Source organism: Falco rusticolus, chromosome 2 (genome assembly GCF_015220075.1).
Source record: "Falco rusticolus isolate bFalRus1 chromosome 2, bFalRus1.pri, whole genome shotgun sequence".
NCBI lineage: Eukaryota > Metazoa > Chordata > Aves > Falconiformes > Falconidae > Falco > Falco rusticolus.
The window spans coordinates 17,501,187-17,516,181 of NC_051188.1; the positions used below are offsets into that span (position 1 = coordinate 17,501,187).

At 37.9% G+C, this 14,995-nt stretch overlaps 1 protein-coding gene across 1 annotated transcript in view; it reads right to left on the reverse strand.

The window, feature by feature from the left end:
* CWF19L2 (CWF19 like cell cycle control factor 2) overlaps positions 1-14,995 on the reverse strand; it is an 84,583-nt gene that overhangs the window by 20,237 nt on the left and 49,351 nt on the right. The window contains exons 11-12 of the mRNA XM_037377157.1: positions 8,378-8,503; positions 7,001-7,138 (exon numbers count right to left, since the gene is read on the reverse strand). Coding sequence (XP_037233054.1) covers positions 7,001-7,138; positions 8,378-8,503 — 264 coding nt within the window. The remainder of the gene's footprint in view (positions 1-7,000; positions 7,139-8,377; positions 8,504-14,995) is intronic.

Below are 14,995 nucleotides of genomic sequence, written 5' to 3' on the forward strand. Positions count from 1 at the left end.
AAGTAATATTCATGTGGAGCAGAGCATTCAGCTGTGTAAAAGCTGGAGGATATGCTGGTCAACCATTCTCATTCTGTTCCCATTTATGAGAGCAGTGCCCATTTCCTCTGTCCTCAACAGCCGTGTGTGGCTGGAATATTATTTTTTTTGGCATAGCCTGGGAAAGTGATAAGAACCCCGGGAAAATCCATGAAGGAAATAATAGTGCTGTAGTCCATACGCTTAGCGGTAACCACAGCTGACCACAGCTACGACTGCATGGGGAATTACACTGCTAGATGGTCCAACATGTCACAGCAGTAAACACGCTGCACAGGACTGAGGTGATGACGACACAGAGGACTTAGGCTCCTCTGTTCACACTGGTAAATTCACACTGGATTAAAGGTGATAATAAGGGTGATCACACTGAACACCAAAGCGTTGTAAGGACTGGAAAGCCACCTTTCTACCACACACTGAACATTCACTGGACTGAACAAGATACAGACAACAGGGAAGAATATAATCTGACCATAAGATAGAAGCTCTAAACAAAAAAAAAAAAAAAACAACTCAGACATATTTGACTATATTATGGTAGTAGAAGATCCTTAAGTTCAGTCTAGTTTTACTTGGCTGAGCAGCCAGCAATTTTACAACTAAGAAATGTAATTTTAAATATATATATATATATATAAAATTTTGGATAATTAAAACAAGTTTGGGTTTTTTTTTTCCATTCAGCTAAAAAGAGGCATCCAACTGAACCCAAGGACAAGCCACCCATCACACACATTTTCCCACAAATCACATTAGCATCAGATTTGACATTAAAACTTGTGAAAGCAAAAACACCACTGTAATGAGAACCAATCGTACATTAGAGATCTTTCTAGAAAGGCTGTGGTTAAAATATACCCCATATTTCATTCTTCAAGAGCAATTGCCTTGTCTGCAGTAGATAACTTCCATCCCAGTAGGCACTGCTAGGAAATCACAACAATCAGTCAACAAAAGCAGTTTGGACTGATAAGATGAATGAAATTATTCAATAGAGTTTAAGGGATAGGATCTCCCTTCTCTCATCCTAGGTAGGATAGAATTTATGGACTTCCAGCAGCTTGCTCCCACCGCTCTTCTGAAAGATAACAGATTCATTTTTGTGGATATTTTTTCCACTTCTCAAATGAAGTCACAAAGAGAAAGTAAAGTGTCAAATTTGTGTACTATGTTATCAAATTAAAACTGACAAAAGAGGTTTGGTTGCTAGACTTCCTGCTGGGCATAAAACACCTTGCTGAATCCACTTCGGAAAGAAGCAAGATTTTTGAAGATTGTCTCATTGAGCCACAGATGAATGCAGATACTTTGTGTAGTACAGGTTTATAAAGTACATAAAGAAACCATCTAGAATATCTACGGTGGCAACCAAATTTTTCAGGCTGCTGCCAACACTTCAGCAGTGAAACTGATTTGTGATGCTGTGAACAAGAATGCATTCTACAGACATGGAAAGACATGGAAAACTCAGGATGCTGAGGAGCCAGTTTCTTCATTCAGGATCAAGAAACAGCACCATCTGGAGTAGACCATCACATTTTGCAGTGACAAGAGCTGGGAATCACCTGTACAGAAACTATGAAAAGCATTTCAGATTTTAACAGAGAAGAAAAACTGGCATCTATGACATTACTTTTCATAAAAGCCAAACAAAATTACCTTCAAAACCTAAATGTGACATTGCATAAGACTGGAGAACTTCAGTACCACTCATTAAAATCTGGACAACAAAAAATACATTGCAACAGTAATTGACAAAACATCTACCTTGAGCACATGCTCCAGCACACTTTGCTAGTAAATCAGTAACATGGTTTAACCTTAAAAGATTAGTCAAGAGCTAGCTATTCATTCAGGAAGCTTGTTCTAATAAAATAAAATGATGTAGCGCACCTTTGCCTGGTAACAAAAACGAAACACAGTACACAGCATCTGACCCAAAGCTTACTGGAGTCAGTAGGCACTTCAGAGCCTTCCCAAACTAAAATAAAGCAGTTCCATAAGCTAGGAAATGCAATCCAGTCTTTTACAATTATTAACAAATTTTATCTTTAAACAAAATCAAAAAAAAAACAAACAAAAAAAAAAGAAAAAAGAAAAAGAAAAAAGAAGCCTTTAGAATGAAACATACTAAACTTAGTTGTTGCTCTAATCCAGCATGATCATTTTATGCTGCAAAATCAGTCTCCAGCCATGGCTAACATGTATGGGGAAAAGCATAAACAAAGCATGTAGAACTGAGACACTCCTGCTACACACTTGCAGCTCAGCATTTCACTGTGGAAATCCTGAACCAAAACCTGTCTAGATCTCCCTATTTAATATTTACCAATTAAACTGCACTTCAAAGTTACTGTATCTTTTTCCTCCCACTTACAATTAAGGCCTCCACAGCATCTTATGCTCTATAGTGTGAGTTCTACAATTTCCTTCTTCACTGAAAAATAAAAAAACCCCAAACACCTCCTTCATGTTAAACTCTGCTCTGTGAGCACTTCACATGCAAGAAACGAAAATAGTTATTTTCTAATAATATTTTATGCTAATTGTGTGTTCTAGTCTACCAGTTGCCCCCAACACGCCGCCCCACCTCTGCCCCCCACCCCTAGCTGAAGAAATTTTGCTTACTTAGGTTTCATTCACATTTTGTGCCTTTGACCACAGGGTACGCTTTATAAGCTTGGGTAGTATTCAGGCTATGGGTGCACTATCGTAGCCTTTCATGTTCTAAATTGGTCCTAAATTCCCATTTTTCACAATCTCCAAAACTCTCTTTCTCTTTAATCACACCAGCACCGAGATGTCTGCAGACTTCCAATGACTCTCAAATCAAGCAGTAACAGCCTCTTGTGGTATATGCAGAGTTATGGCTTCACTCAGCTTCATGATTACCATCATTTTGCGCTCATCAGCCCTAACTTTCAGCTGAATTTATTGCCTCTATATTTATGGTGGTATCTCCTTCTCCTTACTTGAGAGGTCTATAGCATAACTGCCTGTGTCTCAGCTAGAAATCTTAATTCCTTTTATACCCAAAATGTCTTTCAGACGGCACTCAAAATAGGACAGATGACTCATATCATTCAAATATATACATCTCTCCAGCAACTCTCTAAAGTGAATCTTAAGAATCTGCTCAGGTATGTTTCACAACGTTAGAAAAACCCCAGCTTTGTATTTCAAAATACTACAATTTACGATTTACAGTGATCTGGTTTTGACAGTCCTGAATAATTATGTAACACGAACAAATTCTCAGATCATAAAGTATCCCTTCCTCCAGATAGTTCATATATGTGTCGAACAGAAGAGACTCCTGATGAATCCACTGGTAATCTCATTTTAGAACAAAAAATAACCATTTACTCCTGCCTTCTGTGTTCTTTATAAAGATCACCATTATACTTGCCATCTTCAGCTCCTCCGAATGAATATTACACTCAGCAGTTCACAGTTCAGCATGTCACACATGACTTCTTTCAGACCACTTTAGTGAGGACCGTTCAGTTCTAGCCATTTGTTACTATTAATCTCAAATTCAAGTTTCTTTTTAAAATAATGAATTTCTATAAATTTGAGCTAAAATTCATTTTACTGACACTGTTAACTTGAGATAGTTTTTCACTTAATCCCTGTCAATAACAGCTCATGCAAAAGACTCGCTCTAACCTCATTTATCGAGGATATTAATGCAAAGAGTTCATTAGTTCTTCTGGTATGCACTTATCTTTCCTAAACGCTCTAATTATACCTTGAACAGGTTTTTTCAACATCACATTCCTGCAGGCTTCTTGCTTCCACTGAGCTTAACTCCTAGCTTTATGCTTTTCTCAAACTCAAAATAATTACTTAAAATAATTCCCTCAAGATAGTTTTTCAATCTTTCTTATCAAAGCTTACTTCTAAGCCTGCTGGGCTCTTTTCCATTCTCCTTACTCAGATATGACAAGTACTTTTTACATAACAGTTGGGTTCTGGATTTGGTTTTTCTTTTAACCTCCAGAAGCTCTTTATTCTTCTTTTTATCAACCCCTGGACTTACTTTTAAATAAAAACAATTAAATAAAATTTCATCCAGTTTTGGTAGGGTGTTCCCCCCCTTAGAATGTTTTCACCAGTGGCATACATGTTTAATTAGCACTGAGTACTGGAGTTCCCCTCATAACAGTCCCCCTGCAAGCATTTTTCTCTTTATGTACTCATTTTAAACTCCCATTAAATAGACTCCACATTTCTTCATAATTGCTTCTATATAGAAGTTAAACACTATATTGCATTTTCCTCTGCTATACAGATGCAGAAATTCAGTTGCCAAAGTTCACCCTCATTTGTACAGAACCTTTATATTTAAAACAGCTACATACCGAGCCAGGCCATTTCTGCACCATTTCCTAAATGGATCCAATTTCACCATTGTCCCAGAAATCCTTACAGTGCAAGTAACTAAAATCTTTGAGGAACTGGCTGCCCAGGTACAAGAACGCTAACCAAAGATGTTATGCATACAGGATTGGGTTTTCTGTTTTCTTCAAATTCAATAATTACAGCTCATGCCTTTTAGCAATAGGTACAGATGACAGAATGGGAGATGACGAACCACAGAAAGGAAGTTACAGGGGGTATTTAGTCCAATCCCCAATTAACATAACTATCCATAAAGAAAAGCAGAGCGAAATACCAGGTAAGGAGGTCCATAAAAACTTCCAAACTGCTAAGGGCCAGGGAAGTACATAAAGACTACATCATTTGAAACGTGACCTTTCTTACACTCCCTCCTAAGCAGTCACTGTTGGACATGGAATGCTGGGCTGAGCAAATCTCTCATATAGCTGCTCTTGCATTGTCTCGGACATCAAGAACTTGGAAAATTCACAGCATTTCAAAATTGAATAGGAAAAAAAGAACAGAACAAAAAGTTACAAAGAATTATTATCAGAATTTTCCTTTTGAAGACTTACAAACTAAATAATACAGAAATCTTTGATCTCCCTTCAAGTTTGCTAGTCTCTCTTGCCTTAATAATTATTTAATATAATATCAAAAATACAAAAAGTAAACCAAGAACTCCTCAACATGCTCTAAGAGTCAAACATTATTTCCAGTTTGAAGTGAAGAAACTCGGAACCAATATATGAATATACAACCAATACTTTTCACAAAGTTTAGAAATTTCAGGGGCAAGCCAAGTACTTCAGTGTATAAATTCACACATTTCTCTGAAAAGTCTGCATGGCCTTTCATTTGAGTTTGGAAAAAAATCAAAGCAAAGAAATATTTCTCTTTTTGAGAGCACTCTCCACTAAGTCTTCACAGGGACACTGAAAACATTTGCTACTACCGAACACAGGCAGCTCAAATTAGCTTGGTTTTATTTTCACACCTCTGAAAAGAATCAGAGAACAAAAAGCAATCCTGTAAATGGTTCAATGGAAGAAGTCACATGAACACAAGAGACATTAAGCGTGTTAATAATAATTTCAGAAAGACACATTAATATTGATATACAAACTCACCTTCAATGCCCAGATTCAAGTTAAAGAGTTTTTCAAAATTCTATTCCACTTATGTTTTAATATAGGCATTCATACACACATACTCCAACCACTTTTCATGAAAGTTACCTCTTCTAAAGAAAATTAATGGAGCCAAGGCAATACAAAATTAATAAGGCCCTTGAGAAAATGGCAACAATTTCTCTTTGTTATGCTTATTATCATATGATGTGCACACTACAAAGTTTTATTGTGTCCGTATATTTTCATTTACTTGTAAATGTCTGCATGACGGATATGCTAGTTAATCATAGTTAATAGTTTGCACTATTACACAGACTTGAAGGGAAGTTTTATGTGTTCGGGGGTTTTTTTGGAAGAGAAGGTAAAGGAGGGAATCGAATACTGGCAACAAGACATGTTTGTTTAACTGGACCCAAGGGCATCACTTTTTTTTTGAGTATGCCCGTGGGAAAGAATGAGAACTTCTACCAGAAGCAGCTGAATAAGAAGATGCATAAACCACACTAAGTTCTGATAATCGCTCCAAACTTCCTGCCAGATGGTTTACAGCACCAAGTTAAGTGTGTTCTCCTGGGCACTATCATGGCTTTTCCAATTCTTTTAAGTATTGCCTGAAGGAGGAGAATTTTAAAAAGAAAACCACACAAATCAAAACATACTCTCCAGGATCTTGTCTGCCTTCTAGACAATGGAAAAACAAATTTTGTCTGTGATGATACTAATTCCATGCTAACAAGCTTTTTCAAACCTGCTCAGTGGTGCACAAAACACTGGAACAATAACCTAGTAAAATTTGAAGCACGCTAGAGAAACTGTATGTCATAGCTATTGCAAATCACCGCTATCAAACACTTAAATCAAGCACAGAAAGTATCCTTTATTACTACTCAGTTTGAAAGACAGATCTGTCTGTAAGATGGCTGCTCTTTTAAGTGGAATCACTCATGGAACCATAACATAGAAATCTGTGTGGCCTCTGAGCATAAATTATATCATTATCCAAGACATCCTGATGGAATTTCAGGTAGTTTGCTTCAAATTTCATTGATTCTTGTAAATTCATGGTGGAAGAGACATTCTAAACACTACGGAAATGCTGCTTTTATTCTGATTTGGGGAAAACCTGCTTTGCTGGGCATAAGTAACCTATTAATGCACAAGACACTAAGTGTTCACCTCAAAAGTATCAAATTCTACAGGCAGAGGAACAGGAAAATGATCTCTATGAAGGAACTGAACCCACCACATTTCCTGCGTGCATGCAGGTTTCCATCACTTTGATGACACCTACCAGGACCACCTTACAACAGACTTGATTGTTATTCAAGACAATCAGAACTCTCAACGAAAAGCAACACACCTCGAGCATGGAGGCCTCATGTGTTCCCTGATATTTCAATAATAAAATGCTTAATTAAAAAGTCATACACGTGACACCTTACCTTTGATGCCATACGCATGAACAGTGAGTTTTGATCCTCTGCTGTTCTCATCTTCTCATTTTTGACCAAATCCTTCAGGTTCATACTATCATCATCCTGAAAATACCTTACTCGTTCTTTATCTACATGAGTAGGGACCTGGAAACAAACATATTGAAAGTAAGTATTAACCTAGTGAGAAAGATCAACTATAAAATTTAGATCCTAGTAACTTCCAGAAGTTTAAAGAATCATGAATCAAGCTAAAGACAGCTGAGACAATTGGGCTTGCTGCTACAGAAAAGAACATCTTCCCCTTTCTTCCACTGCATCAGTACATCTAAATAAAAATATAGACTCTTCTCACAATCATATCATTCATATCCTTAAGCTATCAGAGGGTCCATTACTGCTCAAGAGAGATGTACAGTAATTCACTGAAACAGTTAATCAGCTCAAAAATTTGAACATTCCAAAAACCAATCTTCATTATTTACAGAAGCTTTTGAACTGTCAGGTCATGGATGCTACTGAAACACAGCAGCTGCAGACAGTACTGAAAACTTATACAGATGTGGTACCTCTACTGGGAAATGTTGCCATCTTAGAGTGAACAAGAGGACAGAGTTTGTCCTTTAGGGCAAGACTAAACTAAATCCTGAAGGAGCATAGGGAATGGTCATTAACATGAAGCAAGACAGCATTTTCCAAAATGGAAACACGAGGAGGATGACAACCAATTCCTCACGCTCTTGTGCCTTTCACTCCTCCATAGCAGTGTTACAAACTGATCCGTCCTAATCAAGAACATGCTTGCTAGAAATATGAGGTATTGTCATCTCCTCTTATCCCAAGAAGAAAAAAATATTAGTTTATTTACTATTGCAAGCAATTATCCTAAGAACAAAACACTGCTCCAGCCTCCAAGTTTCTGTTCCCCAAAGCATTTTGTTACAAAGGTTAGGTCATATTTTTAATTATCAGTGGTAGCAGTATTTTTGATCAAAAGAAAAGGAAAATTAGCCCCGAGACCTGAGTATCTCCATAAAATCTGTCTTATTTTGGAAATATTCACCTCTGCTGATTTTCCATATTTACATAATTTTATGTAATATAAATTTTGGCTAAGAAACTGTGACAACTTGAAAAACTTTTCCTCGAATGTGCATTTAAATAAGCCCTAAAGCGATCCCCAGAGAAACACAGTCTGAAAATAAACATAATATATGCTTAATAAATATGTACTCTAACACTTAATTACAACCATCTTCTGAAAGGAACTTTTTAACTACCTATTGACATTCTGATAAGGCACTCATATTAATTAAGGAATCATAAAAGCAACACTACAAAATCATCTTAGAATTACACTTTAAAACTCACATTTGTAAAACTTACCATCTGTCGCTTTCGTCGTCCTCCTTTTGGCTCCTGTGGTTCAGCCGATGCAGTCACAGGCCATGCCCTTCCACTTTGATCTGTTCTGACAAGGACCACTTGTTCAGCTTCTCGACAGCTTGAAGCCTGTGTCAGGTTTTAAGATATATTTTGAAACAGATGATACAGGCAAAACTGAAAGAAACACCTAATCCACACTAAATAAATGCTTAAAATCCTGAAGAGTAAATATCAGACTCTTTACATTTTTAATGTTCATTATAATTCAAAGCAGACTACTACCTTATACAAGGTATTCTTTTCCACATTGAAAAAGAACAGAATATTAAAATATATTCAGCTAGTTAAGTGCAGAGTTAACAATTTTTTCCAAAAAGAACCAAGTTTTTGTTCTTGGGTCTTTCTCACAAAGCTTCATCCCCAGAAGAAATACAATGCTTCTGATGACCTAAATAAATACTATTGCATTAATATACACCATCATCAAAGCTGCAGCACATTAGCACTTCTGGACTTTCTGTGGATCGGGGACGTTGGGGGTTTTTTGTGTGTGCATGTGTGTTTGGTGTATTTTTTTCCTTTCAAAACTTGGCTAACAAATTACCAAAAACATTAGCTATTGCTTTTCAACACATTCCATTAGCTCAGACTTTTGTTCCCTTCACTGCACCTACTACCAGTACGGATCCCTCCATCACAATGTAATTCTGAATTTTTTAAAATATTTGTTCCAGGATATGCAGAGTAGGAAATGCAAACAGTTTAATGCAAGTATCTCCTTCTTTGGTGAAGCAGAAACAGATGAGTAGATGTACACTGATTATTTAGGGCAAATTAAATTATAGACTTCGGTAGAAATGAAAACATTTTAATCATCTTTTTGTGTGCTGAAATATAGGGCAACAAAAATAGGCATTTACCTGATATATGCCAAATAAGTCACTTGCCTTTGGACAGCAAACACATTCAGTCTCACATCAACTATACTTGTACTTAACTACTGTTTCTACATATCGAAAGAAATTTGGGAATCAGGAGAAGGGTATCTTTCAAACCTGACATAACCAAGCTCCTGAGGTACTGGAGATGTGAGGTGAGAGGCACACACAGGCCGGGGCAACAAGGGAAGCTTTACATACACTTACCCTTGGTTCTCATGGTGGAGTAGAATCACCACAACCACCATTTCATCTGCTGGAGTAGGGCACAAGCAATTCAGATTTCAAACACGCTAAGAACAAGTACGGACACAAATACTGAACAAACAGTAGGAGTGTTGCTCTGCTGAGTTTCCTACTCATAAATTAAAAAAAAAAACAAAAAAACAAAAACCCAAACAGCCTAATCAGGGATGTGGAAGTCAGCAGCTGCCTTGGTTGAAGCAACCATGAGATAGAGGCACTTAAGATTCTACAGGAAATGAGGAAGGCAAGTAACAGAGCAAAGGAAAAAACCTGAATAATACAAAAATGGACTTCAGCTTATTCAGGGATCAGCTTGGCTGGATTCTTATAAGAGATGGTCACAAATGACAAAGGTGCCCAAGAGAGTTGGTTGATCTTTAAGGACAGCCTCCACAAAGGATGAGAAAGGTCCATTTGATTTGGCTAAATGGGGAACTTCTAACAAAATTAAAAAATAAAAAGTAAATTTACGGAAGGTGGAACCTGAGACAAAATACCCAGGAGAACCACAGAAGCACTTTCCAGGCATGAAGGAATAGAATTAGGAAAACCACAGCTGAAGCTCAAACTAGCAAAAAATGCAAAGAAAAAAAAGAAGGGATTCTACAAGCATGCTGGATATCTTTCTACAAGCAAGGACAACACAGGTCCACTGCTGAAAGAGAGGAAAGACCTAGTGACAAAGGACATGAAAGATGCTAAGACACTCCATACCTTGCCGGTCTTTACCAGCAAGGTCTGCTCGTGGATTTCTCAGGCCCTAGTGCCTAGCAGAAGAGTTTGGGGGACAGAAGTACTACCTGCAGGAAAGAATGATCAACTTAAGGACCACTTAAGCAAACTGGAAATATGCTAGCTTATGGATCTAGATGGGATGCATATATTCCACTGGGCAAGAGGTCTCTCCCTGTCTCATCTGAGGAGTAGTGGTCATCAGTGGATGCCTCAAGAAAAATGCAAATGTACGCAATCACCTTCAAAAAGGTAAACAAGAAACACCTGGGGAACAACAAGATGACCACCCTCACCTCAGTCCCAAAACAATTACAGAAGTCCTTGTGGAAGCCCCTTCCAAGCACAAGAACAGTGGTAATGTGACTGGGAACAGCCAACATGGATTTGCAAATGGCAAACCATGCCAAATAAATCTGCCCGCTGCAGTGAGATGTCTGGCTCAGTGCACAAGGGAACTACCAGGGGCGTTTTTTACCTTGAAGTTTGCAAGGTTTTCAATCCAATCTCATAGTATTTTTATTGCTAAATTGCAGGGATGTGTAGACTGCAAGATGGGTGGAAAACTGTTGGGATTACCAGGCTCAAAGAGTAGTTGTCAATACTTCAAAGTGTAACTGGCACTCCTCATAGTTTAACTAGCAAATCGTTACAGATGCCATTCCTTAGGTGCTGATCTCTATCAACAAAACTCAACTTCAACACCTGGACAATGGAACAGAACATGCTCTTAGCACGTTTGCCGAGACACCAAGTAGGTGGAATGGGGACATGGCTGAGGGTAGGGTTGCCATTCTGAGGGAGCTCAACAACCTGAAGGAAAAGGCTGACAGGAACCCAAACAAATGCTAAGGCTTGCACCTTGGAACAAACTCATGCATTGACAAAGGTTGAAGAAAGACCAGGGGGCAGTTCTGTAGAAAAAATACAGGATACCTGGTTGACAGCATGTCAAAAAACAAGTTTGCGAGCCAGCTAATCACATCCTGACTTGTGTTTTCTATCTCACACATTATACAAAGTAATGAGAATTCTAGAGGCCAAAATGCTACCCTTAATCACGCACGTGCAATTTATTGCACCAATTTACTACCCATAGGGGATTTGCAAAAAAATCATTTTCAAAGGATCCCATAAACTAGTGAGATTACAGAGGGAAATGGGCAACTGAAACAAGCTTAAGCATTCATTCTCTCAAAACTGCTCTAGCTCTGGACAGCATACGTAGAATAACATTCTGAAATAACTCTCACTTATTTAATGATATAAGTATGTAGTCTTGAAACATGGTTGAGAGAAATAATCAGTTCAGTCATATAGTAAAAAATGCATATAGAAAGTCATCATTTCCCTCCCTCCATAAAACTAAACATTCTTGCAAATGTATTTTCTGTTTAACATCTTTTGTACTATTAGCTAGAAGTTTTTCAGCAATTTTCTACTCTACATTTTAATATTTAACATTGTTACAGATACAAAACAGTCTTTAAGCAGACTTCCCATGTTATTTACATAGAACAAAATACAACTGTTAATTTACAATGGATGTGGAGCTTTGCAAGTCTCCACATTACCTTTGCTTTCCTTGCAATCAATAGATAGCACTAAGAAATCTTTTATTCTAGCAAAAAACAAGTTTGCTTACTGTTACTACTGCAGTCAACAAGTTCTCAACCATTCTCTTTAAGAGACAAACAGTGCTAAATGCACACCTTACCAGCCATTTCAAATTACTATTACCTGACAAAGCATGGAGACCTTTATAGGGCTTATGCGCCAAAAAAAACCCCACATGATTATGTATTTTATTTTTTATTTATTATAACTGGTGCAAGAGTCCAAAACTTCTAAACAGAAGCCACCTGACCTAAAAATAGTGCAGTCAACTGAATCCTCTGCCTAACATAAGTCTTTTATTTAAACTGAATAAAGACCAACGGGAAACTAAAGATAAACGGTATCACCTTTCATTACCTCTACCAGCATTCTGAACACAATTTTTTTTTTTTTTTGCAGTACTGGAGTTGACAGAGCACCATGTCCCAGGACCCAAACTAACAGAAGACAGGACCCAGAACTAGTTCTCTGGTTTCTTTCAGTTTTTTTTAAACTTTCATTGTACACTTGAAAGGCAGATCACTAGTGAAGAGGTATCACAAGATCCATGTCACAGCTGACACAGGAATGCTATCATAAAAAAGTGCACGTCCATTCTGCTTTAAGCTCCTAATCTCTGCTTCAGTTGAAGGGGGTGGGGGTGCTGGTGGTGGGGGCATAGAAAAAAAAAAAAAACACCAACAAAAAACCCTATCAGCTATGACTGACAGTTCTGATATATTAAAAAAAAAGGGAAAACCGAACAGCTGTGAACACATGAAGTGCTGGATATCAGAAAGAAAGAAGTTCACAGAGTGGTCCCTATCATTAGACATACATACAGAAGGTTAATATAAAGAAAAATCAACACTGCAAGTATTTTTCATCAGAACCCAAGAAGCAAGCTGTTAATTGCCTGCCTTAAATTCAACCTGTCAGCCAGTGACAGGTGAATGGATAGTAAAATCACTATCACTTGATAAGCAGAGAGGAGATCCTTGTACAATCGGAACATTTTGCCAGAGAGTGTAAATCCTTATCATATTGTGCACCTTCAGAACTGTAAGACCAGAAGCAAACACTTGCCTCAGACAAGTGAGGTCATCTTAGTTTGGACAGAAAAGCGTAATCCCTGAACTCCTTGTCTACCCCTCAGCACATAAGACCTCAAGGGCACCTAATTTTTTCTCAGTGGAGTCACAGAGTCATACTGAGTTATGCTTCCTGGCATGTCCAAAACTGCTCCCATTTTACCAGAGATTGATGGCTTAACATCTATTCCATATCCAAAGACAATCAGAATGCCTGGACCAAGCACTCTTATCCCTAAGTTTTATTCCCAGTTGACTTAGTTGAGATCCAGTGCTCGTTAACACTCCTGAGTTCATTAAAAAGGGCTGTGGCCACAGATTTAACTCAGAAAAATGTAACTTATTGTAATAATATTCTGGAGAAATACCATTCACTCATTTAACTTCAGTGCAGCTTAGAAAGATTACAAATCTGTCTCCCATGACTTCTCTACCCAACAAGCAGAGAGAGAAGGAAGAGGAACCCTGTACAGCAGGAGTGAAGAATAGACACAGGGGACTCATTAAACCAGACAGAATTTATCAGCATGTACGAAAATGGAGCATTATCATATAGCTCAGTGACGACAGCACTCCCACGTATTCCAGGCCTTCAGACAAAATACCAGGGAGCAGAATTAATATATCCATTTCCCAAATAACTGCTTAAATACTTCATTACACCTCAGCTATTGCAAACTCCACTTTGAGGTACTTAAAGTTGCAGCTTACACTATACACTATTGTTGCCAGCTGCCTATAAGTAAAGCACGGGAGTGCTAAGTGCTGTTCCATGTCACCTCCCTCATGCACCCAGCCCATACCTTCATCTGCTCCCACCAGCTACCTCCTCATTTGGAATGGAAGTTTACAACCTTTTCAGTTGACGGACAACTGTTCAGATGATGGACATCCTGTCAAGAGCCAGAGCAACTTAACTCCTTCCTAAACAGGCACCAGTAGTACATTCCTACTTCACAGGCATGTTCTCAGACTTAAAGATATACATACGTCTATATACACACACACAAATAAAAAGAGACAGAAATCCTTCACCAGAAAAATAAGTATTTAACTTTCTAAAAGATTAAGAATAATTAAAAAAAATTTAAGAAGTCTGAGAGCTTCTTGATTACACTATAAAGATGTTTAGATAAATCAGTTGATTAAATTAGAGCAAATAATGGGGACATCGCTGAATCTGGTGCTATTAGGACAGCCTTTGTCAAATCTTATAAACAACTCTATTAAGCTCAATTTGAAGCTGTTTTCCACCAAATAACTGACGTCTGCTTTACATCTGCCATCCTTGTCTAATGAAAGCTTGTCCTGGAAACCCCAATAAAGTCTGAAAATTCTGTAGATACTTAAGTATGCTAGCTTCAACAGCTTAATTGTATTTTTCCAAGAAAAGTCACATGAGGGTAGAAGTTATGGAACAAAAAGCTGTCTAGGTAAGCCAAACTTCTCTATTCTGTATCGCCAAAAGCAAATCTCATTTTGCAAAGCAAACCAAGATGACCAACACTGGTCTGGTTCCAGTAACAATAATGATATTTTCAGACAAGATACATACAACACTACTTCTTCCCAGCATCAGCCAGATACATGCCTCAGCTGTTACTTTTTCACAAGATCAGGCGTTTTCTCTCTGTTGAGAGGGAGAGGTGAGTCATTGCAATAGGAGAAAAAGGCTGTGTGCCTCCACCCCACACTTGCCATGTGCTAAAGGTCAAACCTGGCTAGAGAGAGAGACAGCCAGAGAGGGAGGACTGTGCTTTCATGTCATTACTACTACAGCATTAAAAGCGCTATGAATTTCAAAACCCAAAAAAAACAATCAGCGTTAGATGAGCAAAGACAAAGAACAACAGGGTGGAGAAGGAATACAACATGATTAAAAATCAGCAGGATGTACACCGCACTTCTAAATGGGATATAAATGCTAATGGAGCATTCTAGATACACTGACAAAACGGTCACCAATGTAAGTTGCTAGGGCACTGGTCATTTCTTTCTGGATTTAAAAGAAAAAT